This window comes from Osmia lignaria, chromosome 5, assembly GCF_051020975.1.
Source record: "Osmia lignaria lignaria isolate PbOS001 chromosome 5, iyOsmLign1, whole genome shotgun sequence".
In the NCBI taxonomy this organism is placed as follows: domain Eukaryota; kingdom Metazoa; phylum Arthropoda; class Insecta; order Hymenoptera; family Megachilidae; genus Osmia; species Osmia lignaria.
In genome coordinates this window covers 8,237,667-8,264,496 of record NC_135036.1, presented here as the reverse complement: position 1 = coordinate 8,264,496, position 26,830 = coordinate 8,237,667, and the positions used below count along the sequence as shown (strand labels likewise).

At 34.0% G+C, this 26,830-nt stretch overlaps 1 protein-coding gene across 5 annotated transcripts; it reads right to left on the bottom strand.

Annotated features, from left to right (window-relative positions):
* Positions 1-10,253: 10,253 nt before the first annotated feature.
* On the bottom strand, positions 10,254-26,728 carry pns (DENN domain containing pinstripe). Of its 5 annotated transcripts, none has more exons than XM_076688365.1 (20): positions 26,594-26,728; positions 17,581-17,690; positions 17,026-17,246; positions 16,466-16,660; positions 15,635-16,172; positions 15,347-15,483; positions 15,079-15,266; positions 14,818-14,996; positions 14,534-14,745; positions 14,246-14,452; positions 13,792-13,966; positions 13,460-13,724; positions 13,321-13,356; positions 12,002-12,260; positions 11,665-11,932; positions 11,251-11,563; positions 11,000-11,176; positions 10,715-10,925; positions 10,430-10,646; positions 10,254-10,339 (listed from the first exon to the last, which is right to left on the bottom strand). In XM_076688365.1, exons 1-19 carry the CDS (start codon positions 26,709-26,711, stop codon positions 10,457-10,459), a joined length of 3,999 nt encoding a protein of 1,332 aa, XP_076544480.1. In that variant the 5' UTR covers positions 26,712-26,728; the 3' UTR covers positions 10,254-10,339; positions 10,430-10,456. The 5 variants fall into 5 exon arrangements, with proteins under 5 accessions (XP_076544480.1, XP_034181424.1, XP_076544482.1 ...); XM_034325533.2 differs by lacking the exon at positions 13,321-13,356 and adding an exon at positions 12,707-12,814; XM_076688367.1 differs by having other exon boundaries at positions 15,701-16,172.
* Positions 26,729-26,830: the final 102 nt, after the last annotated feature.

Here is a 26,830-nt window from a genome sequence, read left to right as displayed (position 1 = left end):
TAGTTACTTCCACTAATTAATAACAATCGCGAATTCATTCGCAACACTAATTTCATTAATTATATAATATGTACAAAAGCGTACGCGTGAAGGCTGCTCCATTATGCGCAACACTAAGCTGAAAAAAAGAAAAAAAGAGAAAACGCGAACTGTAACGCAACACTACTCAAATCTACCGAATTTTGTAAGACGCAACACTAATCTAAAAAAGGGGTACAGCCAATCCAAGGCTGTACCACAGCAGCTGGTCCATAGCTGCCTTATGGACCATGGCAACTCCACTGGATCATTTTTGGGCATTTCTAATGCAAAACGCGAATATTCATTACCGCAACACTAATTAGGAGGGAACTCTATAAACTAATGCAAAGCAATCGCGTATTTGTAAGTCGCAACACTGGGAAACAATCGCGCTAATGTCATTCGCAACACTATCTTTAACAGACATGCAATTAAAATGCAGAAAAGGGGAATTCTCAAACCGTGAATTTTTCACTCGCAACACTAATTTAATTAATTATATAATATGTACAAAAGCATACGCGTGAAGGCTGCTCCATTATACGCAACACTAAGCTGAAAAAAAGAAAAAAAGAGAAAACGCGAACTGTAACGCAACACTACTCAAATCTACCGAATTTTGTAAGACGCAACACTAATTTAAAAAAGGGGTACAGCCAATCCAAGGCTGTATCATGGCAGCTGGTCCATAGCTGCCTTATGGACCATGGCAACTCCACTGGATCGTTTTTGGGCATTTCATCATATATCGCAACTCTAATGCAAAACGCGAATATTCATTATCGCAACACTAATTAGCAGGGAACTCTATAATCTAATGCAAAGCAATCGCGTATTTATAAATCGCAACACTGGGAAACAATCGCGCTAATGTCATTCGCAACGCTATCTTTAACAGACATGCAATTAAAATGCAAAAAAAGGGGATTCTCAAACCGTGAATCTCTTACTCGCAACACTAAAGCAATGAACATTAAAAAGCAAAACTCTCAAAAATCTTAAAGCAATCAACATTGAAAAGTTAAATTCTATTAAAAAGCAAGGCAAGAAAGAAACGCGATATTTAAAGTTCGCAACACTAAATGAAAATCGCGATAATCATGCATACGCAACATTAAATTGAACCGTGATCAATATTCAATCGCAACACTAAATTGAACCGGGGTCAATATTCGCAACACTAAAGTGAAAACGCGATTTGCCCAAAATCATGGGGGTCACGGGCCCCCTCTTCTCCTGCAATTACAAAACTACAACTACAGGCAAGCACAGTGACAAAGTAGTAACGATAATGATTTCCCATCCTTTTTTGCAAAAGGATGCAAAATCATTAGTAGTTCCCCTCTTGAAAGACAGTTTGTCGGGGCGCTTCGGCATATAGCCTTTTCTTTCTTCGGGCGGTCCACCCACCTGAAACTTATATCTAAAGCTCGAGACTTGCAAATTCGCAAAACAAAAAAAAAAACAATCAACAAAAAAGAAAAATCGCGAAACTCTAATTGACACGTGGACGAAAAAGGACTTTATATAAGTCGTTGTTCGTGCACACGTGCCGTGCTCGAGCAGAACTTGTGCGTTTCGTGCCATCGCGATCGCGTATGACGACTTATGAAGTCGCCAAAAATTTGAAAAATTGTACAGATAGAATCGAAGGCGAACGACATACTCCGTTCGTATCGATAGTATCGTCAATTCTTCAAATATATTCCAGGTACAGGTTGATCACGCGAAATCGCGCCTACCCGACCAAGAGACTGTGACAACCTGTCCCGGCCCTACCTACTTACAATCTATCACACACACCAGAAGGTATACTACCTACCTACCTAACCCTATATTTAAAAAGGGCAAAATCACATTCTCACAAAAATTCATTCCACGACCCCCATACACTCCACCCGGGCGCAGAGCCTAAACTAGGGAGAACGTCCCGGGACGCCTCCGTCACCCGAGTTTCATCTCACATCACACTCTACGGTACGTACCATTTTTCACTGAAATCGTCTGGCAAGGCTAGCAATCATTGCGTATAATGATAATTACAAGATTTAATTAACTACTTTGATATAGAATATTTCATAATAATGGTAATAATCATGGTAATAGTAATGGCAATACAGTAATAATAATGGTAATAATACTATTTGGTTTGTACGTGCATCGTACATCTTGTTGAATAAAATATTATTTCAAATTAAAAGTTAAATGAAAAAGTTACTAAACCGACGCAATCCCACAGCCTAAAAACACACACACCATATGTGGAAATTACGTCGTGCACGATATACTAACACAATGCCAGCCGCTTATTAATTATTATTCTTATGAACTAGGTCATCATGCCCATTGCCTCTACCCATCCAAGTAGCACCTGGGCACGTGAATGGGCTTTGGCAATAAACACGGAAGGGGTTAAACCTGAAAATCCTGATCTAGAAACATGATTAATACATAAACATCTAACGGGCTAATATTTCACTATTTCAATAAAAGTGACTCGACTTTGTAAATATAAAGCTTTAAGAACAAATACTGAAAAGAAAATAGAGCAACTATGACGCAAACATGGTGCACTGCTAATATCAGCTGGCAACGAGGGGTCTCACGCCCCCTAGACTTACGCCAGACGCTACATACCACCCACCCCGCCTGGACGTCGTAACGCCAGGACAGAGTGCACCCCTTCGCTAAGAGCGCTACCCGCCCGTCCAACACGTTGCATCCAACGGTGTCAGATTGACGGACGCCCATAGTATAGACAAAAGGACTACAGTTTAGAATATGGTAACATATTTTCATATGTTCCGTATCCTAAATCTGCGCCTGCAAAGGCCTAGTAATGCATGGGTATATCTCCCAGAGATGGTGTTCACGGTCTTATGCCGCGGAATCCTTGTAACTAATTTGATTAATTAAATAATACATAGGATTGAGATTAAAAACCAAAAGGATTCCCACCGAATACTAGTCAGTGCATCGTCACATTTACTCTCGCGCTGGAAATTTTTCGCAACACTAATTTAATAATTGCAAATCTCTAATAAAAAAGAATTTAATATCTTTAATTAAGAATTCTTTATTGTGAAAATAAATAAAACATCCTCGGGCGATTCCCTCCTCAGAGTAAATTTTCAAGAATACAAAAAAGGTGTTCAAATAGATTACTCTGACTTGGAAATCTACCCGTCACGAATAGTCTTCTTGCACATAAATTGTTCAATTTTTCATGAACGTGTAATTGAACTTTACTACGCGTAAAAAATTCTCAAATTATATTTTTATTCACAATGTATAAAATGTAATTAAATCGATGAAATAGCATCATTAATATGTATATCCAGTGTACATATTACATAATACTATCAATATTATATTGCTTTGAACCTTTCCAATAACTAAGTCAGACAAACTAAATAAAATTCTTTCGGTATTAAAATATTTCATATTCCACATTTAAGAACATTTAAGAACATTTAAGAGCATTCATATATTTCATAAATATCTGTTGGAATATGTGGAATTGAAATGTTATTAAAACGCGGTGTACAAGAAAACCTAGCCTGAACTAAATGAAATGAAACAATAAAAATGTTACTACTCATGGGTATAATCATACCCATGGTCACTATGCTTGCCTACCACGTATACAACTAGTACCCGTGTCGATTCGGACCATTCGTCCTACGACATGATTGGGTACCAGAGGAATCATAAAACATGCGACTCACCGTTCGCAGATATACTCTTCTTCCGACAGTCAAGTAGGATGATGGACAACACCAGGTAGGAGGCTGAAATCGTGAAGAAATTCATCTGTAACAAAAAAAGAAGAATTACGGTTAATTTTGAAAATTATAAATTTTTATTCTAATAAAATTATATATGAAATTGAATTTTATAAAATATTAGCAATTAAAAAGAAATCTCAATTATCAAGTGTTGAAATTGTAAATTATTCTATTTTAATAAAAAACAATTAAGTGACGTACCAAGACGGAAGTCGTGAAGAAAGCCATCATCAGGATATCCAGGAACTCGGCAATCAAAAAATTCATCTGTAACAAAACAAAAAAGAATTACGGTTAATTTTGCAAATTATCAATTTTTATTCTAATAAAATTATATATGAAATTGAATTTTATAAAATATTAGCAATAGCAATTAAGAAGAACTCTCAATTATCAGGTATTGAAATTGTAAATTATTCTATTTCAATTAAAATTAATTAAATAAAGTAATAAGATACTTACACTCTTTCCTTACGGAGCAAAGCCCAAGACTCCTCTTCAGTGGTGCATTGACTCTAATCCCGGATATATCGAACAATTGAAAAAAAAATTAAAAATAAAAATAGTAACGCGACCGTGAATAATTTCCGGCGAACAATTATAAAGACTCTACTTTCACGATGGAAAAAGAAAAATCAGAGCCGCGATGCTCTAGAAAATATTTTATAACACGCAGCAAACACTGACTCTACTTTCGCATGATTCCTAACTATACAAACGCAACTCTATTCAGGGCCAGTTCGCCCTTGCAAAAATCAAAACATTGGAAGTATATTCGTACAAACACTGACTCTACCGACCGCATTGCGCGCGGCCACAACAATTCCTGAAAGAAAAACTTGGTGAGTAGGGATGGGCTGGGTGGAAATACACAAAACAACATTCTTCTTATTGAGCATTCGTTTATAAATGGAAATATCAGTGTTCGTGAGATACCTTCGACGAACACAAATATTACTTGAGTTGAATATGTATAGAGATGTATTAAATAATTGTTGATCATTATTTCAATGAATATTACATGAAAATAAAATCAATGTTTAATAAATATGATAGACTATTTTATTCAAGAAGAGGATTTTCGTTGTTAGAATTGTAAGCATAGTAAACATTGTTGGAAATTTTATTACGTTGTGATTTATAAATTATCTAAATTCTTTTCAATAAATAACGTCCAGTAATTAATCATGCTTAAACAGCATGTGATTTAAAAACGCGATTCTATTTTAATATAAACCTCCACCGAAAACTGTATATTATAATATAATTACTATTTAACAAAAGAAGATTGTTTAAAATAATCAAAATATAATTAAACAATTGTAGAAGAGAAACAATCATTTGTAGTAGAATACAAATTGTTTCAATTTTATACTAATTCAAAACACAACTATTAGATTACCAGTCGAAATTGTTTAACAAAATGAAATATTAGTTATCCTTTTTCTATTAATAAACCAAAAAAAATTTCTTTAATCTTTTTTTCCTTGAACTTGATACCAATTAATTGTCAAATATACTTACAATTAACAACGACTCGATAAAAAAAACTATTAATAAATATTAATAATTGATTGTAATAAATCAAAATGTTACCAATTCTTTACGAAATTTTATATCAAACCAATATTAGTATGTCATGGCGTCGTTTCAATATCAACCAAATATCTGTAACAAATAAGAAATACAAATTTATGATAATAAAATTTAACCAACAGCAACAAAATTGTTATTAACAAACGATCGAGCTTTATAATTTACAAAATATTTCAATAGGCAAGCTACGCGTACCTATGTACTGCCGGTACGGAAGGACGTTCTCAACACGTCTTACCACCTCGACGTTCGCGAAAGAAATGAAGCGACCTTCTATCGCGACCGTTCGGGATTACACGACTATGACGTCACGATACCGAAGCCGAGAAACGAACCGGTTTCGTGATATTATGATTCTCAAGGAAGCACGTTATCGAATTCTCTTGTGAAAATTTAATAATGTTTGAGAAATTAACGATATATAACGATATAAAAGAGAAATAATTAAGATAATGCAATTTCAATCTCAATTGGAATTCGCGACAAGAGTAGAACATTTCAACTTACGTATTTCTGAAGACCGTGTGAAATTGATGTTGAAAAACATGAATCTTGACGTCTCTTCAACATCTCCTTCTGTTTTTTATACTTCTGATGCTAGAAACACAATTTAATATAATATTTTAATACAATTTAATCGCAGTTATCACGAACGCGTGCACTCAAGACGAAGCGTCAAAGGGAAGCTACGTGACGAGTTAGACTTGCGCACACCACCAACAACGACGATTCTAATTGGTCGAAATTGGGAGGAAGACGACTCTGATTGGCCGAAATGGGACGGCCAATCACAGACATTAATAGAAATAAAGAATAGCATACTTCGACACTTGGGAACAAAATTTTTATATAATATATACCAAAAAAAAATCGAATAATGTTTTTTCTAGCAACACCTATCGTGGTTAAACTTGTATTTATTTATAATTATGTAATAAATAAAGAGAAATATTACTTTGAAAACAGTATCCTATGTAGTGATTCTGCCGAGAAATGTTCGATAAAATATTATTTCAGGTATATATAGAGGCATTTATATACAATGTATCGACAAACATAATAGGAGTAAACGAAACACGAATATATCAAAGGAAATGTTGATTGAAATCAGAGAATAATGTACCCATAATTGTGAGTGGGTATTTCGACTCACGAATAGATAACCTTAATTACACGCAAAAAGTTAAATCATTTCTCAGAGTTTAAAACAATAAATTATGAAAACAAAGTAAGAAATCGTCGATAGAGGGAAGAAATAATTAAGATAATACGACGTCAATTGGAATCTGAATTCAAAGCAAGAGTAAAAAATTTCACCTTACACATTTCTGAAGACCATGTGCAATTGATGTCAAGAAACATGAATCTTGATTTCTCTTTACCTTTTCCTTCTGTTTTTTTGTACTTTTGATGTTAGGAATACAATTTAATATAATATTTTAATACAATTTAATCGCAGTTATCACGAACACGTGCACTTAAGACGAAGCGTCAAAGGGAAGCTACGTGACGAGTTAGACTTGCGCACACCGCCAGTAACGACGATTCTAATTGGTCGAAATTGGGAGGAAGACGACTCTGATTGGCCGAAATGGAACGGCCAATCACAGACATTAATAGAAATAAAGAATAGCATACTTCGACACTCGGGAACAAAATTTTTATATAATATATACCAAAAAAAAATCGAATAATGTTTTTTCTAGCAACACCTATCATGGTTAAACTTGTATTTATTTGTAATTATGTAATAAATAAAGAGAAATATTACTTTGAAAACAGTATCCTATGTAGTGATTCTGCCGAGAAATGTTCGATAAAATATTATTTCTGATATATATAGAGGCATTTATATACAATGTATCGACAAACATAATAGGAGTAAACGAAACACGAATATATCAAAGGAAATGTTGATTGAAATCAGAGAATAATGTACCCATAATTGTGAGTGGGTATTTCGACTCACGAATAGATAACCTTAATTACACGCAAAAAGTTAAATCATTTCTCAGAGTTTAAAACAATAAATTATGAAAACAAAGTAAGAAATCGTCGATATAGAGAAGAAATAATTAAGATAATACGACGTCAATTGGAATCTGAATTCGAAGCAAGAGTAAAAAATTTCACCTTACACATTTCTGAAGACCATGTGCAATTGATGTCAAGAAACATGAATCTTGACTTCTCTTCACCTTTTCCTTCTGTTTTTTTGTACTTTTGATGTTAGGAATACAATTTAATGTAATATTTTAATACAATTTATTCTCACTTTCTACCAACGCGTGCACTCAGGACGAAGCGTCGAAGGGAAGTGACGTATGAGTTAGACCTGCGCACATCGTCAAAATTCAAATCGTAGAAATAACTACCGTTGGTTAAAATTAAAAATTGCGTAGTTCCAAATTTTAATTCTAAAATAAATGTTTAAATAACCCATCTTCTTTTATACTTTAGTTATTTGTAATTAACTAATGAATAAAGAGAAATATTAATTTAATATGTATACACTAGTATAGAATTCCAGGGTTCTTGTAGTTGCTAATTTAGATAAGATTTTATGATAATTAATAATTCAAATTTATATTATTTCGTTTCTAGATCAGTTTTAATATTAACAGAATCATTCTATTTTGACAATCCTTTATTCTACTGTACAATATTACAGTATTTTGTTTTACAATTTGTATATACACAATTATATTATACGACAGTCGTCTTGTAAAAGATCCTACACGTTACATCAAAGCTTTATAATTTCTCATTTATATACAAATTCGGTAGAGAATCTAATTTTCATAATGAGGAACAACCGAACATGGATCGTGATCAGATGGACATGATTTTAATTGAAATTTACATATAAATTATTTGATTGAGTATTATGAATCGAAGCATGTGTTGACTTCATGTAAAAGTGACGTTACAGAACTATTGACAAAGTAAAAAACAATTGTTAAAATCAAAGATTTGTTCTAACTACAGAAGAATAAATCTTAATTTAAAAGAAATTAGAATAATGATCCATGATATTTATAAAAATATTTTTATCTTATTATTTTTCATAGAATGAATGAAACGAGATTTGTACAGCAATGACTTTGGAATGTACTTTAAAAGAAATGAACATATAACGTGACTTGAACATGACGACATAAAGCACAATTAAAATATAATAAAAATGAAGTAAAATAAATTGTTACGCATTATTCTTCAGTCTAAAACGATCACAATACACGTTTTTGCCTAAAATAACATTCGTCAATTATTGTTAAAAGAACAAAATATACAGGTACCCCTATAAAAGCTAAATAAAATACATATCTCCACCTATCCATAGAAAATTTCAGAATGATCAGATCAGATCATTATGCGAGTATTCTTCATTATCTTAATATTTTGTTAACAATATATAGTAACATGGTTATTTAACAGATGAAATTTTAACACAAATGCCAGATTGTTTATAAAGTAACTTATTATACATCATCAACAAATTTTACTCGTTTCCTGTATTTTAATTCCTCTTTCATATATTAACACATTGTTTTTCATTCAATTTGTACCTGAGCATACATAACAAATGATAAAGAACAAAAGAATTATTTTCAATTAATAGATAGTTTTTAAAATTAAAAACTATGTAAACATAATTAATATTATGTTAATGGATTTAGATGCAAGGCGATGCTATGAACTGTTATATTTGGCCACACAGATGCGAAAGGCTCGCAATAAAATTAATACGACTGACATACGACTTAATAATGTGATAGAACGATTTTTTATCTATGAGCTGTGAACGTCCGTGGAACACTAGCAGTAAAATTGTACTCTGAAAGCTATTTCTTCGAAACATTATTAGTATTAATCCGTCTAATCCAGTTATCAAGTACATTAAAATCTTAAAGAGCAATCAGTACCGATGCTGTGTATTCTGCATGTTAAAAACGAACTGCCACGCTTTAAAACTTTTAATAAATTAAGTCCTTTGGTCCATTTTTTCAATATATACTTAAATGTTTTTCACAACGTATTACGTCATTTTGACTTCATTACATTACACCGATTGGATCTCAAATTTTATTTTAAAAAAAAGGAATTGCGTGCGTAAAATATTATGAAAAGTTGCAATTAACACATTTTAATTATTTGTACTTTAAGCTACGTCAATTAATAAAAATGAGAATTTCGTAACAGTTGTTTAAGAAGGAGTATTAGACGATAGTATAAGCATTTGTTGACAAGTGTGAAAAAACAACGTAGAGAAATTTATAAATTATGGATAGATCAATTATATGCAGCATGATTTGAAAAAATTATTCAAGATTTTTAAATAATAGAACGTATTTTTTTTTCTTCAATTCAATTTTTTGGGAGAAAATTTATTTTATTATTTACTTGAAACAATAAATAATTGTTCATTGTTGCAATGTACGTTGTTTGCACACTTCATATACGTTTGTCTGCTTACGTTCAAGATTGTAGAAAAACTAAATCCTTAATAATAATGACAATATCAATAATACTAATTAGTATAACTAATAGGATCACATCTTTGGTACACGATACGTCTGTTTCAACAAACTCTTTGTTGCTTCCTAATATCTACGGCAAGATGGGCCAAATTAGATAGTTTATCTTTGCACTGAATTCTCACTGTCATAATATTCATAAGCTTTCAGAACAGGGCAAGATCTATGCTTTCATTATCACTCCATGTAATAATTCTCTGTCAAATAGTTTTGTTATCTAAAACGACTATTTTACATTTTGCATAACAGTCTTCATTTGCATTATTAAATTCTTCTTAACTTCTTAATAATAGGTTTTACAAAGTTCCTCATTTTTGTCGACATCTTAATACTTATTTCTTTTCATCCTGTACTATTTAGAATTTGGTAAATTGTGCCGCTTCGAAGAAACATATCCTGCAGAAAATGAAAACGCCAATAAAATGATAAAAAAAGTAAAGGTTAACACTAGAATTATGAAACCCGACATAATATAACATATCTTACCTAATCACCTGGAATGTTCATGATAAATTAACATATACTAGAAATTCCATGAGTCAAACTTTTTTCAAGAACAATGTGAAATTCGCTTAATGGTTCAAGAATTTTAATGAGGAAATTTAATAATATTGGATTCCTTAAAAAGGAAGTTTCATCGTACATATCCGCCGTAGAGCGGGCTTCACTCATGGGTCGAAGCATCAAATGAAGAAGCTGCTCTCTGAGATGTAAATTAACAATGAAACTCATAGACACTTTACTAATACATATTGCAAGTGTATATCTTACCTTGCTGCTAAGCAAATGAATAATTGAAACTTTCCATCTTTACCAAGAGTCTGACTGAACATGTTAATTTGATCAATGAGGTGACAGTAACATCTTAAAGAGGTAAATCTGTGATTGTTCGCTGTGTGAACTCGTCTATCTCGATTCATTTTTTGCGAATATTCGTCCATTTCCTCCAACAAAAAAATGTCGAAGTTCTCCTTTACACGTACTGAAAAGAAAATTTCAAATATTGCTATACAATTTATTGAGAATAGTATTCAAGTAGAATAAACGGTGACTTACAGAGGTAATCCCAAACATAAAAATTTCGCCCAAATATCCTTTGATTTTTAAACCCAAATAAAAATATTTGTTCTAAAGATGGCACGAGACCACCCTCACCACAGAGCAACGCCGTTAAAGAGCCATCTTGACACTCTCTTCTATAGTGAAACTTCACAATTGCGTTTACAGATTCGCCTGTAAAAATAAAAAACCTTTTAAACTTTATGTTTAATTACATAAGATACCAAAGATATTCCAGTAATATTTACCCAACATATGTTGAAGCTCAACTGGAGATAATATGGGTCGCCTAGGTATACTAGGTGACCTACATCTTGGTGGTGTCGAACACGTTTCAACCAATTCTTCGCTATCAATACAACGGGGCACAAGAGCACCTACTAATAATCTCTCGGTAGAACCATCATCGATGCCTCTACCAAGCCATCTGCCACATGGAAATTTGAACGTATGCCCTGTCACTTCATTTCTCACTACAACATGTTCTACCATCCATTTAGGTGAAAGACCTGTATTGTCATGACCTATACGTAACGTAGAAATTACCCCCAAATTTTTGTGCTAAAATAACAATTGTAAAATTATAGAAAAACTATTAGACAATGATTTCTTTTGTAACCGAACGTTTAACATTGGAAAATATTTCAAGATTAAGAACTTACATGAAACACAAATTCCAATGCTCCCTTAGGAATCGGGACGGGATTTGTTTCACATAGAGTGCCTGATATAGCGATCCAACTATTTGCTGAAGTGGTAGCTGCACTCGCTTTTCGACTAGGAAATATGACCACCCTGTACGGCAGTTTTGTGGTTGGATAATTATTAGTGAAACAGAAATAATCAACAGCATTTAACGTCAGAAGATGGTAAAGGAATTGTTCCTTTTCTTCTTCGCAACGCAAGAATGCAGAGCGCTTATATTGACTCCTAAAAGATATTTTTAAAAGTCAGAATAGTTTAATAAAATGTAGAATTTATTAGAAGCTGATGATATACCTCAGCAACCTAGTATGTGATAAGAGAGTTTTCAAATGACGAGAAAGGAGTTTCTTCTCAAGTGCCAATCGAACCCAAGCTCTGGCATATCCAATATGGGTCTTGATATCGGTCATGGCTTGCACGTTTCGAATATCAAAAAGCAAAGAGTCGGGTAAAGGTCTAAGATGTTCAGGGCCGATCTTTCTATCTCCAGGAGATTTATGTTTATCTGTTCCTCGCGTGGGCGAGTCAATTTCCAATGCCAAATTTGGTAGATCTATTATTACCCAGAAAAAGAATCAAATTAGATAGAAAATTTGCTATTAGAACGATCAATGTTTGTTTTCCACACTGCTAGAAAAAAATCTTTCTAAAAGTGCATGCAGGTAATGCCATGCTTCGGACAAAAACATAATTCGTGCACTTTGCAAACATATCACAAAGTACTTACACTCTCTTTCTATGATTCACGGTCACATCACACATGCTAATTATACAAACTTCATACTAGTATGATGAATATAATCAATATTTATTACAAAAATGAAAATCATTTCTACGACTATAACTTCAATTTAAATAGACATATAGATAAATGTGTTTTTAATATCAAAACTCATGCGGTTTACTAATGTCAAATAATCAAAATTATTGAAATGAATTGTTAGAATCAAAACTAATGAATTGTTTCTCTTTTTGTGGCAAGCCAACAATAAGGCTTACCATTAAAATTCTCCTTGATATAAGAAGCAATTTCAAAAATATTTTTGCCCTTTAAGGTGGAAATTAAACGGTCCGATAATCCCAAAAAAGTATTCGAGGATTTCTTGGCTATTCGTAACAAGAAAATGAAATTCAAATAAAAATCAACTGAAAAAGAAACGCTACTTTGTATTTAATAAAATGCTACAACTCAAAAAGTAATATCAGGTATGAAACTATAACTTTATGAAAAAATAAAAATGTTAATTTTAAGTAAGAATAATTGTTTAATTGAAAAATTAACTTTTCGAGTTATAACATGACTATGAACAGAAAATAATAGAATAAATTAATGCAAATAAATGTAATGGCAATTTGATTTGTACAAAATAAATTTTTGTACCAAGTATGCACTGTATTTATAAACAATACAAATGTATAATATAAATGTTTTTCTAAAGCAGCGGCACCTACTTGTTAAAATATGATGCAGTTCAGCGATAAACATGTAGAGTGATTAAATAATGATTTATCAATAATGTGTCACTTACAACTAATAACAGTGCAGAGTATCTACGTATCAGAAACTAATCTCTACTTTTAACAGTTTATTTGAAATAAAATAAGACACGTACAATCGAGACGTTTCCGCATCACGCACCACGCTAACGCTGCATTTCCAAATATCATGAAATTCAGTAATTTTTGTGTTCTCGGAAATGAGACATGGATCGTATACTAATTATCAAAAAGAAACGATAAATTTCAACTTACCAGGAGAAAGAAAATTAGGATCTATGGGTTTGTTAGGATCGTTACATTCTTCCAATGCTTGATACATAGTAAGGTGCGACCAAAGGGCGCTTTTTCCTTGCTTATTTTGTAATCCGTGGCTCCATACTCGTTCTAAAAGATCACAGAGACTGGCGACTAATGTATTTTCTTCCACATCGGACAATGATTCTCCGCCATGACCCAATGCAACAGCTTCGGAGCCCATTTTTTCAACCAACATTCTTTTTGTTTTTGACTTACAATCCTTAGAACGAAAAAAAAACATATGTTTAATATAAAGTTAATTGTAATATTTTATTTCCTCATTGTACCTTGAGCAATTTTTCAACAAACGTCCAATTAGCTTGAGCTATCAAGGCTGGACTCATGTCTGCAGAGAGCTTGGTTTGTGGTCGAGGCGATTGAGTTTCTTGAGGTGCTGTTGTTTTACCGTTCGACTCCATAGATTTCATTTTATACTTCCATTGAGTCTGTCCTCTTCGACTACTGTTGCGTGCAAAAGTTTAATTAGAATCAGATAAAAAACAAGCTAATAAAAATTGTAACGCAATAATTAACAAAGAAAGCAGAGTTGTAAGCTTTATTTCAAAGAATCTTCTAAAGCACAAAAAAACATATTTGCTCAAACTTATTTAATATAATTTCTTACCGAAGTATACTATAAGTGAAGCAGGAAACAGAACAATAAATGTTAGTATCTTTCAATTCAGTTATATGAAAAAGTCTGTTTCATGAGTGTTAGTATTTCTCCACTTAATTATATACCTTTGAGCCGGTTCCTTGTTTAAAGCAACGTTGTCTAATAAAGGGAAACTTCTAAAATATGCCGCTCTATGAGGAAGAATCTCAGTGGGTGGATTTGTTTCAAAATCCACGTTCGTTAATCTTTGCTCCAACACTTTTTGCGATTCTTCTATGCTTGTACAGGGCTCGTAACGCGTTGAACGTACAATACCCTCGCCAACTTTTTTTCTATAACCAATTAAAATAATTAACGAGTGAAATAGTGCAAAGATATAATTATGTTTCATATTGTATTTCTCTGTACTTTACCTTAAGAAAGAAATTCTTTGATCAAAAACCCGTATATTGAAGTCTAACTCGCTCCACGTTGACATAACTTTACTGTCGACCAGAGAAGCAAACATTTGAGTCTCTAGGAACCTCGATAAAAATGGCAAATGTTGCGTCGGTTGATCGGATAAAAATGTAGCTTTATCAAAAACATGCATGCTGTCCCTGTTATTCAACCACTCGTTTTTGTCCTACAGAACACAATAGGTCTTTTAAATGCAGTTTCATAACAACAACTAAATTACATTAATACTGTATCGCACCTGGCTTGGTTGAATAACGAAATGTTCATAGCTAGAAAAGATCTGTACAAAACGATTCAAAAAAATTTCTCTAATCGCATTATTAAATATAAGCATCTCCCGATACTCTTCTTGAGGCGTGAGTATTCGTTCCTTAACATAATTATCTTCAACTGATTCAATATCCTCTACGTTTACCCCTATGAAACGGTATTTCTATTATAGTTGTTACATATAAGTGAGAGAAATTTGATTTGATACTTTTGTTAATCGTATGTATACCTGTTCTTTTAACGACATCTACTCTCCTCTGCAATGTGTCCGATTGCTGAGGCGGTTCCGGTCGATCCCAATCCAATACATCGTGTAACGAGTGTTTTCTACGAGGAAGATGGAATCCAGAACCAGGAAGCGTCAAACTACTAGTCATGATGTCGCCGTTATAATGATTTATGACCATATTATCAGTCCTGGAATATATCTTAAGTTAAAAAGAAACAGGTACACGGAATAAAGAAGAAAGAACGAAGAAAATAGTACTCGAACTTACTTTCCTGTAAGTGGTACTTTGTACTTGTTTAAGAGAGCTCTAATCTCAGCAATGAATTGCATTTTATGAGGAAACACGGGTAATTCTTCTGGAAATTGACTACTTTGCTTATCTATATCTACATAACAAAGATTTGCCTGCAATTAAAGAATACTTCATATAGAATATAATATCAGAATATTACATAAATAGCGAGAGAAGATCAAAGTAATCTATTCACTTTTCAAAACTTCAATTTCACTTTCTAATTCTAATCCAGCCGTCCAATTATTTTTAACGCTTTCTTACATAAGTATAACCATTCTCATAAAGGAAATTTGACGAGCATCGATTCGAAAGGTCGCTAACACTCACTTCGCTAGCAATGTTCAGTACACCGCCCTCGCTTTGCGCATGCAAGCCCATTATGAATGGCACAGGCGCGTCTAAGAAATGTTGTAAACTGGCGGGCAATATCGGCACGTATACGTGTTGCCAGGAAAATGGAAACAGAAGCGCCGTTATACACTCGGACACCACCATCAGTTTATGGAAATCCGAGCTCCTAAGCAATACTTGATTCTCCAGTAAGACACACGTGAACAACTGAATGACGCAGTCAGCGCCAAGCCATGTGAACATGTCTTTCAGAGAGTAATCTAGCATCGGTAGTTCCTGAGACGGTGTTGGCTGATGTATCACCAGTTCCAATGGTGATTTAGCTGGCTCGTCGTTGGGAACGAAGAACTTTAGCGACTTTCCAGGCAACGGAACCGGTACATTATAAAGGAGACTGTATACGTAGGATTCTAAACTAAGACCAGGTCCTGGATGTCTAGGAACACATCTGAAACAAAACAAATATCAACTAATTAATGTTGATATCTAATGAACAAGGTTTTAAAAATTTAGGATCAATAATAGAGATGGAAAATACTTCTAAAGTCTTTCAATTTAACTTTTCAATGTTAAAAGCTAAAACCTTTTATAGCACTTTGAATATTATAGCATCCAGTTTAAGCAGCTGCTTCAGGCTGAAAGTACTGGCTATGATGGAGGTCCTTTCACATCTTCCACATTATCAAAGCGGACGACGACGGTGGCCTATCGTTAAGATGATAATCTAGAAGGTATACTTACTTGTAGAGATTAGTGAGGAACGTTTTCGCGGCATGAAGGTAAGGCTGCTGGCATAGCAAGGATATCGATTTAGTCACTAGCAACTTGTCTTTGGTAGAATCATAGTACCCTAACGCAGCGCTCGGTGAATGTGCTGATAACTTGAAATGCCGTGGCAACGATCGCGTGTTATGTCCATCCTGGCCTTTCCGTACCCTGAAAATGTAATCACATTAGAGACCTTCACGCAATTACACACCGTTGCTCGCTATTTTCTAATGAGCCCTAAAAATAAAATATACTCGGCCATTGACATGAAATTCTATTTCAAATACTCTATAAATTCCTAGTTAACTAATACTGATACTCCTCAAAAACCACCCCATCAATTAAAAGATTAAGCTTTAAACTGACGGTTTCATGTGGGCTATTTTACAAAACTGTTACCGTCACTGTTTTACATTTTGAAATCTTCTGTTTGATATGCGGTAAGTTAATATTATTCAAAGAGATAGCCTTGATACTTGTCCCTGAACCAAGAGAGTACACGGGGAGTTGAACAATGCTAGAAGACGACTCACGTTGGTGGTGTACCGTTTTGACCGCTGCTCAGTTCCGTGATATGCATCGCCTGGAGGGTTTGCATAGCCGCGCATATCTTGCGATTCCGGCACTCCTCGTAGAAAACAAGGCTGAACCCGTACGTTCTGTGCCCGTCTTCCTTCGTCAGTACGAACGAGTGGAAAGTTGGTTCTACCGAGTGTTTCTGTGTTCGGAATCTCAGGCCGCTCGGCAAGCAGAGCTGCAAAAGATTGAATATCTAACGAAGGGCTCCATTTTTTTTCTTTTTCATTCGTAACTAGGACGACGTGTACACCGTTGATTGCGAACAGTATACATATATCGCGAGCAATCTGCTGTGCATCCATTCTTTCGCGCCTCTTAATTCTCACCTTCTGCTGATTCTGTTAAAACTTCTCCGCTTTCGAACTTGGAGCTCGGGTAAGCAGAGGAGACGGTGTGTTTACTCAGCGAATGAATTGAATTCTTTTTAATTTCTGAGAGCTTGTTATCGATAATTAAAAAACGAAGACTGAAGTCGAATTGAAAATTCAATTAAAAGAATTTTATCGTACCATGCAGACAGCGTGTTCGTCGAAAGGGTTCCATGGTACAGAGTCCGGATAATGTCCCAAAACTTTACTCTTGTATGCTCGATCCAGAGGCGTACATTGCAAAGAGTCTCCTGAAACAGAAAAATAATATTTATACGATTTTCTTAAAATCTTGCGAAAAGGGACCACCTCCAAAATAATCCTAATTAACCGAATGCATCCCCATCAGAATCTCCGAGCAAAGACAACAGTTTTCTAGGGAAAGATAATTAGTCCCAGTTCCTCGAGGTAGATTCAAGTCGGTCAAACGTTTCAAGGGAACAAGCACACCAGCAGGAAAAAGAAACAATCTGCGTTTAAAGGGGAACGTGTTCCAGTAACAGGGTCGCGAGAATTCATTCCAGTTTGCGCATTGTTCTTAGGCTAAGCGCATCTAGCGAGGCTGCAACTTTTAACGCGCATAGACAAAAAGAGAGCAAAAGAAAACAAAGAAGAGAACGCTTCTGTTCTTTTTCTGGAATAAAAAAAAAAATTAAAATCTCTCCAACGGCAACGTCGGCAAGTTGTTATTGAACGTGGTACATATCCCAGAGCAGCTCGACCTGAATGAGACTGTTGAAGTCTTGGCAAGGTTCCAGCTACCTTAGTGTACGACGGACACAACAGCACCCTTGTACGGGGTTAATCGTTCATGATCGAACCGCTATGCCACCCAACGAGCCTCTGTAATGTATACGATGTGGCCTCGACCACTGAGAATGATTACACGTGGAAATAATTAGATACGGATACAAGCTTTCGGGTATATCACCATCCAAAAGTTTTAATTACACCTAAGGTATTTTTATTGTATACTTGATTTAATTCTTCGAGGGGATGATACTGTAAATCGTATAAATATTAAACTTGTTAAATCTAAACATGTTAAATTGCTTGGTATAAATACAACTTGAAAACCTCTTTACTAAAAGCACTACGAATTTTCACTCGCTCTTTGATCCAAAGTGAGAAATATTTAGCCACAGCTTAAATGGAACTCGAGATCAAAGAGGCATCCTTTTGGAAAAAAGCACAAACCGTGTATTCTAGCAGAATTTGGAAAGCTTACTAGAAAAAAGAGGGAAAAAACGTGAAAGAGTTGAAGTACAAGTGCTCTGCAGTCCGAGTGACTTGTAGAGGTTGCAGAAAGTGTTTCACTCGTTTTTAAAGTGGCTGCAGATTTTGTTGTTTTAAAATCAATTGTTTGCAGAATTTTTAAAAAATTTTCTGAGCTTCTAGGAAATATGACAAGGAATTTAACAAGCGATCTTGAAAATCTGTTGCAACCCCGCAAAATAAAAGTCAACCACGGGGGTGCGGAAAACGTTTGCGTAATTCTTCCGATCCAGACGGTTTTTTTCCCTCAAAGAAGAAATATACGTGTTATCGTTGCATCTTCTGTTCCACGTCGAAATATTGCACGTTCGTTCGAGCACTTTTGGCATCTTTCCCTACCGAAATTACTCGAGGGTTCCTGGACTAGCCATGACAGTTATCATTGGCGATGCAACGCCGTAAAAACCTTTATTTCTTTTAGGCTGAATCGAAGGAAGGTTACGTGACGAGGGTTTCGTTCCTGTTCATCCCCTTCCAAGGAAACAGCCGGCTCTTTTTCGGCCACAATTTCGACCGATTGTCCTGGGAAGAGGTTCTGGATGAGTTCTCGTTCTCTTCTTCTATTGTGCATTCTGTTTCTACTTCTTTTTTCGTTTTTCTAACTTGTCATTCATCTTGAATAAAGTATAACCAGCTGGAATTTTAGTTGATGGTCCTGATTGATTTTTGGGACCAAGTTTTATCATATGAAAATTAAATTATGTAGTAGAATTGTTCATGAATTAGAATTTTTAAATTTACCACTTCACTGGCTATTATAGTCGTTCGAATTCGAAGTAATTAGACGGTCACAATTACTGTACTCTGTTCAAGGAACCAACTGAAGATTAATTTCTCTCGGTGACTTTAATTACCGCTATCAACTGCTCTACGAGCTAATCTCCGTTTGGAAATTCCGTGAACGAAGTAACAACGATAATCCAATGGACCGTGCTATTTGGCAATCGCCGACTGTCCTTCGAATATGTGCAATAAATACACCTCTGTCTATATGAATTTTCAATTATTTTAATAATTATAGAAATATTCACAAATTGAATTCTAAGGTTCTACTTTTTATCGAGATTGAAGAGGTGTTATATTATTGCACCATCGGTAAGATTGCAGTTAATAAATTTCTAGATGGGAGAAAGCACCTACGCGTTTCCTATACCGCAAATTATGCACTTCTGTCGTCAGTGAACTTAACTGACCGGAGAAAATTGTATGGTGATTGCTTAGTTAAACGATGGGTGCTGGCTGTGTCCTCGACTTGAACGAAATCTATCGTTTCCTTTGATTGTGGCCAATAAAAATTTCCGGCAATTTAAACAAAATTCATTGGAAGTTGAAAATTAAAATTAGGAAGGCAGAGTAAAAAAAAAAGGAGAAAATTTCAAAAAGTAGAGTAGAAGGAGATAGAAGTGAAGAAGATAGATTACATAAAATTAAATTTCAGAAAATAGAATCAAAGAAGTTAAAACAAAAGTATGTAGTTAGTATTGGAAGACATAATTTCAGGTAGAACTTCTAAAGTTTAACCTACTTTTTTTAATCATTACTATAACTTTACAACTCTTTTATTTTTACCTCTCTTATCATCCATACTGGTAGTCTATCGATTTATAGACATTTTTAAGCACTACTTCATGCGTACTGCTGTAGATAATTAGAGGCCCTCATGTTTGAAACGAAAAGCAGATATCTGACTTTAGAGAAAGAATCCTATATCATTAATGAGAAAGATAGAATATTGAGGATATCAAATATAGTGTAAAATCTGTATTTCGTATTTCATTTAACAGAACATACAGTTAAACTAATTTCATAATGATTTGCATTAACGAAAATGAGTAAGGTGTTGAAAGTTAGTCTGGACAGGCCAAAAAATATGGGATACTATTTATGAACAGAATATTTATAATTAAATAAGGAAAGGTGAAGAAATTTCGCTCGAGTTTCTAGCACAATCGTCACGGATGAAGTCATGTAACTTAATTATTGTCGAGGTAAAGATTACTCGAAATAATGCTCTTGCTTTCACCTTCGACTTTAACCTCAGTCAAGTTAACAAAATATCACTAAAACGAAGTTTCCCAATTAAAAATATTTCTTTTGTTACATTTGTGAGAAATAAAAAAATAAATAAATTGTTTCAACTTGAAAAAAAAAACTGTAATACGTCAACGATAATTTCCTACAATTTATAGTATTACGTCAGCAGGTGGTGACATATGTTAAAACCCATTATTTTTAATATCATAATTGCTGATAATGATGCAACTCGATTAACCAGTTTTTTTACTTTGTACTATCTGTGTCAGCAAAGGTGAGATTCAAAGTGAAAAAACGAAGCTTCTGTTAGGATCACGTTCAGGATGGATCAGCAAGGATAAGAGGCAGGAAGAAATGAAGATTATAACGGAAGAGGGTAACGAAAAACGAGCATTAAACGTTAGATGTGCCCCTATACTACAGAAAGTATTGATTCGAGGGTACGTTACACGCGTGAGAGACACTGTATAACAAGTATTTTCTAAGAAGTGACAAGTATAGTGTTTCGTGAAATTTTATATAATGGGTGTAAAAAAAGAAGAAAAGCACTTATTTATTTGTTTAAAATAATAAAATATAATTTTGCTATATTTTACAGAAAATATTTCAAAATATTTGCAATGATATTTCATCGAAAAGTAAAAACAAAATTCAATACAGTTTAGCTTAGAAAATTTTTCTTTTGCCTATCAACTGTTTTCTTCTTGTATGCATAGACACATTTCTTTCAATTTATTATTACAACCAACCAATCATATCACTGATGAATACATTTGCATTATCCAGTTGCACCAAATTGCACTCTATCCTTTTGTATTTACTCAACACTTTCTCATCGAATGTACCAGCGCCTCTGTGACAATCGATAAACCAATAGAAAGAGTTAATCCGTTTTTCATCGATATCCTCTTTTTTTTTTTCAAACTTCAGCGTTGCTAAAAATATATTTCGAAGTGGAACACGGTTCGTACTAATTCTACCAGAAATACATCTATTTTGCTGTAAATCAAAAAGAAAGTTCTGTTGAGTAGAAAATTATTACGAGAACCCTAGTATCAGTAGAATTTCTAATTACCATAGAAGTGTGTATGCGGTGTATTTCATTCCCTTTCGTCGAACTACTCCACCCTACTCGGTCTACGAAAGGGTTGCATTGCCACGCGAGGTTTGTATGGTTTGTAAGTTTGGGTCACGATTGAGTCAGGCTCCACTATTCAAGGGTTAATTATAGTTTGAAACTATAAACAAAATTTGTTATGAATATTAAATAATGATTTCACTGAAATATGGAACAGCATGTGATACACAGTTGAACTTGTGTTTGTTTTATCAGCTGTTGTGGTGTGATAAGAAAAATATACAAGCCTATTAAGAAGAGTGTAAGATACATATTGAAAGAGTTTCTTTACCGTATCATGTGTGTCTCCTTGAGAAGAAATATTTTATTCTTGAGATATTTTCTCGTGTCACGAAAAACCAGGAAGATATTTTAAGCTTTCCTACAGAATGACTCAGTCCCTGCAATGGCGTATTAAAGCAAAAGTATTATATAGTACTGCGTCGATATTTCATATTAACACTTCAACACGTTCGTATCTTATTTGAATATTAAAATGATATTTCAAAAATATAGTAACATTACTCTTCGACAATTTAACATAATTTTAATAAATCTGATTCACATTAATTTTCATAAATAAATAATGAAAGTGTTGGAAAACTTCAAGGTATCCTGTCTATGAATATGATGGTACTAAATCTGGCTAATTTAGAAGTACATAGAAACATTTTAGAATAATGTAGCAATCATTGCATGTGTAGCTCATATGCGGACCACACCAGTCTTGGTTCTATAACTATACTTCCGCCCTTTAAATGCGTACTTAAGTGACAGGGACCCCCTTTGTGCACAAATGACCCTGTGAACGATGACGTCATCCATGGCAAGAAGGGAGAAAGAAACATTTGAAAAATACAAATGATACATATATGTACTTTTTGTGGTGTGTTAACTGCTGGTATGATAAGCGATTAAGATGACCCCTGACAATCTTTCTTCGTGATATATCGATGACTGCTTCATCAAAAATATTTATGCTGATAAATAAACACAGTGTAATACTTCTTTTTTAAATATTTAGTAAATACTATACATACTAAATAAAATATATTAAATACTGTATTTAATAAATATATATGACTTTAGTTGTACAAGTTTTGGAAAGTTTCAAGCAGACCGAATTATTACAGTCGAACAGTTCCACCGAGAACAAGTGGTTTCTCGTTGAATTAAAGTGCAACGGGGGCTGTTGCATTTTCATGCGACTGCACTTATTTTATTATACGGTGCGTTCATTGAATTATGCTCCGTTTGAAGACGTACACGTTTTGCCAAGCTCACTGACACGAAATGAAGAAATATTTCTACGAACAATTAACGGGAAATTAAACGGTGATGCTTGAAACTGTATCTTCACCTTATTAAGTAACTTGAATTTATCTAGGCAATTATAATATTATTACCTTGTATATTTTACAGATTCTAAACAATTTATATTAAGAAATGTACGTGCAATTAATAGGTAAAATGGTAGTATACTTTCTCCTGAATTTATTATCTTTCTTGTTTCTAAATATGATTCCCATTTTAATTGCATCAAGTAATTATCGCAGTATTTGTAATTTAACTTTCCAGTGGTAACACTGTAAAAAAAAAAGAAGAAATTTAACGTCGATCAAATGATCTCCTTGATAATTAGAAAATGAATGGAAATGTATACCGTTGTATTTAGAAGGAAAAGCATTGTTTTCCAGTCGAAGAAAAGTGTAGTCCAGAAATTAATAATTCTACTGGAAGAGGGATTACGGTACTTGCAAAATGAAAGATGGATTAATATGATTTAATATGACAAATTTTTAGATACATATAACTGCGAAAAATCACTTTTCTGACTTTCACTGTACGTCTAGTCATTCACGTTTAATAGCTTAAGTTTGCATGCGACTGGATCGATCGAATCAACTGACTCTACCAAACATATTAAATTGACGAATGGCCGAGCCTGAACACAGTAGACTGCTTCTATTGAAAGGTTTGAGGGCCTTTCATACCGGAAGCCCCAGAAAATAAGTGTAAATGTAGGAATAAAATATTAACAGATAAGCTCTGTGATCATAGATGTAATCAATCTCAGGTTTATTTCAAGTACATATCTCTAGGTAATACCCATTTGCTATCTGATATATCAAATTAAGATTACATATTTCAAGCAATATCTTATCATGAATAATCTACCACTTTAACAATAAAATTGATATTTTACTACGCAAGGTATGAATAAATCTATATAAATAGCATATCCAGTATATCAAATTTAGAAATATTTTATTAAACACAACAATGATTAATAATTAATTTTAAAATTCAATATGTTTAACTGCCCTGATAATATTTAAACCTGTTTCTAATGCGACACGTGGTAGACGAGCGAGTTCTGTTGTACGAAACCGCGGTGTTCTGATTAATTTCGTCACTCTCGAGAATGCACACGGTGCATTGCGCTGCATCTGTTGCAGCTGCACTCAGCATGCAGTATCTTTAGAGTTTCTCCGGTTTCTTTGTTGCGCCGCGCTTTACCCGAGAACATCCTTTTTCAGAGAAACTCGAGAAAAGCCATCCAGTTTTCGTTTTTCTTGCCCTCGTTTTTCTTTTGTACTTTTTCTACGATCATCGCCACGAAAAGCGTACCTTTTCCCTTTTATTTTTCTCCTCTCAAAAACGTAAAATTGCTTTTTACGAGAGCGATTCTCGCTTCGTAGCTTGTAAAATATTGCTGTACAATTATTGCATATTTATAAATTAATCCATTAGAACCGACTTGAACGAATATTTTAACTTTATTTTCATAAGTAATTTTTCTTCAAATGTAAATTCTGAGAAAATTATAGAGACGCGCTATGATTAAAGATAACTGCATATAAACTTAAGTACGTTTTGCAATTGGATTTGGAAGAATATTCGTTTCACGTGACACAGCTGAACACGTCGAATGGACTAGATCAAAGGTTACAATTCAACGAATGAGGGAATTATCTCCTCTTCTTGTTGCCATTGTTCACAATTAGTATTTGTTCGTCGAGCAGAATATACGTCCTACAGCACATCAGAATTACGTTTCAATTTACAGTCCCGTGTATCTCATGGACACACATCAGTACAGATACTAATTGCTTTTATTTTGCCTTCTTTTTACCAAATTTTTCCAAGGCATATACATTGAACTACCATCGAACAAAATATTTAAAATTTTAGATGTTTAATTAAATGAAGTTAAAATCAAACGTTATTGCAAAAGTATCGCATAATTGCGTAGAAAATGCAGGCCAGTGTAACGCTAGAAGAGTTAGTGATAAGTCATTGTGCGGTCGCGACAGTGGTGCACGCTGATGCATCGCATGCACCGTTGTGCACACGTGTTGCATTTAACAACCGTAGAAATTTGTACTGAAATAAGTGTGTCGTAACTTAATACCAGCCACTTTCATAGAGTAGTACGCGAGTTTTCAGGATTCAATTACGACGGATGCATTTGATCACCTTGAAAAACTAACAGTAGTATACTAATAAACCCGATGAACCGGAAATCCATTTTTAGAAAAGCTAAGCATAATTGTGCAAAGTTTGGACTTGGTAATCAGTGTTCCAAAGGTCGTACGTTTCCCTTGTTACGAATTACGTATACGGGAAGCCATGATACTGAAATATATCAATCGAAAACAAATGTTTTCGCAAGATACGTAAACAAAAAAGACGAGTGACCATCACTCGATACTAAAAGATTTTCTGAAGTACTGTGCGCAAAAAGTAAAACGATCCTTTCGAGCCGTTCTCGGAAAACCTAGAACGAACCATAGAACCATCTTTCTTCAGGAAGATCCGTTGCTTCCTGTGCCCTCATTGTTCATCTTTCAAGAAGTTTTGCGCGGGCGTCTGCTACCAACTATCGGGAAATCAAATATTCCTTCAACTTCGTTAGACCGCTAATCGCATTATCAATTCTATGAACACCTACCGTTATTACTGACCATTGACTATCAATAGCGGTATTAAAAATTTGATACGAAACATGTTTACACGCAATGTAAATTGAATAATTTTCTTATGTAATGAAACATAATAAAGATCCTTTATACGAGAGATTAAAAATAAACGAATGAATATATCGATTTAAGTGGCATTAAGTAATATAAAATTAAAAATACACACGGTCAACTTGATTCCTGTCGGGCGGTCAATTATTTATCAAATCCTACTTCCCTTGACATTATTTACTTATTGAACAGATTATACGATTTATTTAACAACTGTTTATATAATATACAGAAACATATCACGAATAAAACATTCGTTCGAATTGTATTGTACTGTAGGGTAAATATACAAACGATGAATATTTCTCTTTATTGTTGCACGTAATGAAAAGAATTTCAAAGGGCATTCCAGTAAGCTGTTAAAAGATGCAGTGAGAGAAATGTACGACGGCTTAGAATATCTGCAAAAGTTATGAAAATGTATAAAGTTACTAATTAATCTTGTCAGATTTCGCAATACAAACGTGTCACGTTGAATGTAAACAACAGTCAATGATACAATTCGCTGATCTGAGATAAATTATCAATGTATATACCGTTGCGCAATCTACTGATTTCAAAAACTGCAACAATAGTAGAACCTTTCTATCAGGCTATAAAAATCATTAAACCATTCGTAAATGATGTTGAAAATTAATTAATTGATAAACGACTTGTTTCGATGATATGTTATAGAAAGAGAAAACATATTTACCAAAATATTTGTCCGGTTCCAAACCCGAATCTTTGTCCAGTCCGCATATGACAAAATAATCCGCGAACCTTTGTGGATGTTGCTCTGGTCCGCGCATTATTCCCAGGCTCCCGTTCATCTTTCCCAGAAATAAGATCAGATACGGCTCGCCTGTGCGGTACACGAAACACCCTCACGAAAATGATTTCCACATTATGAACCTCCACGAAACTGTCATTTCATGGAAGAACGTAACAA

Excerpts from the sequence above, each read along its gene's own strand:
- pns (XM_034325533.2), bottom strand. The coding sequence starts at position 26,711 with ATGAACGGGAGCCTGGGAATAATGCGCGGACCAGAGCAACATCCACAA. Across the intron at positions 14,453-14,533 it reads CAAAGAATTTCTTTCTTAAG|AAAAAAAGTTGGCGAGGGTA; the intron begins GTAAAGTACAGA and ends AATTGGTTATAG. Across the intron at positions 12,815-13,459 it reads TCCTAATTTTCTTTCTCCTG|CCAAGAAATCCTCGAATACT; the intron begins GTAAGTTGAAAT and ends TGTTACGAATAG.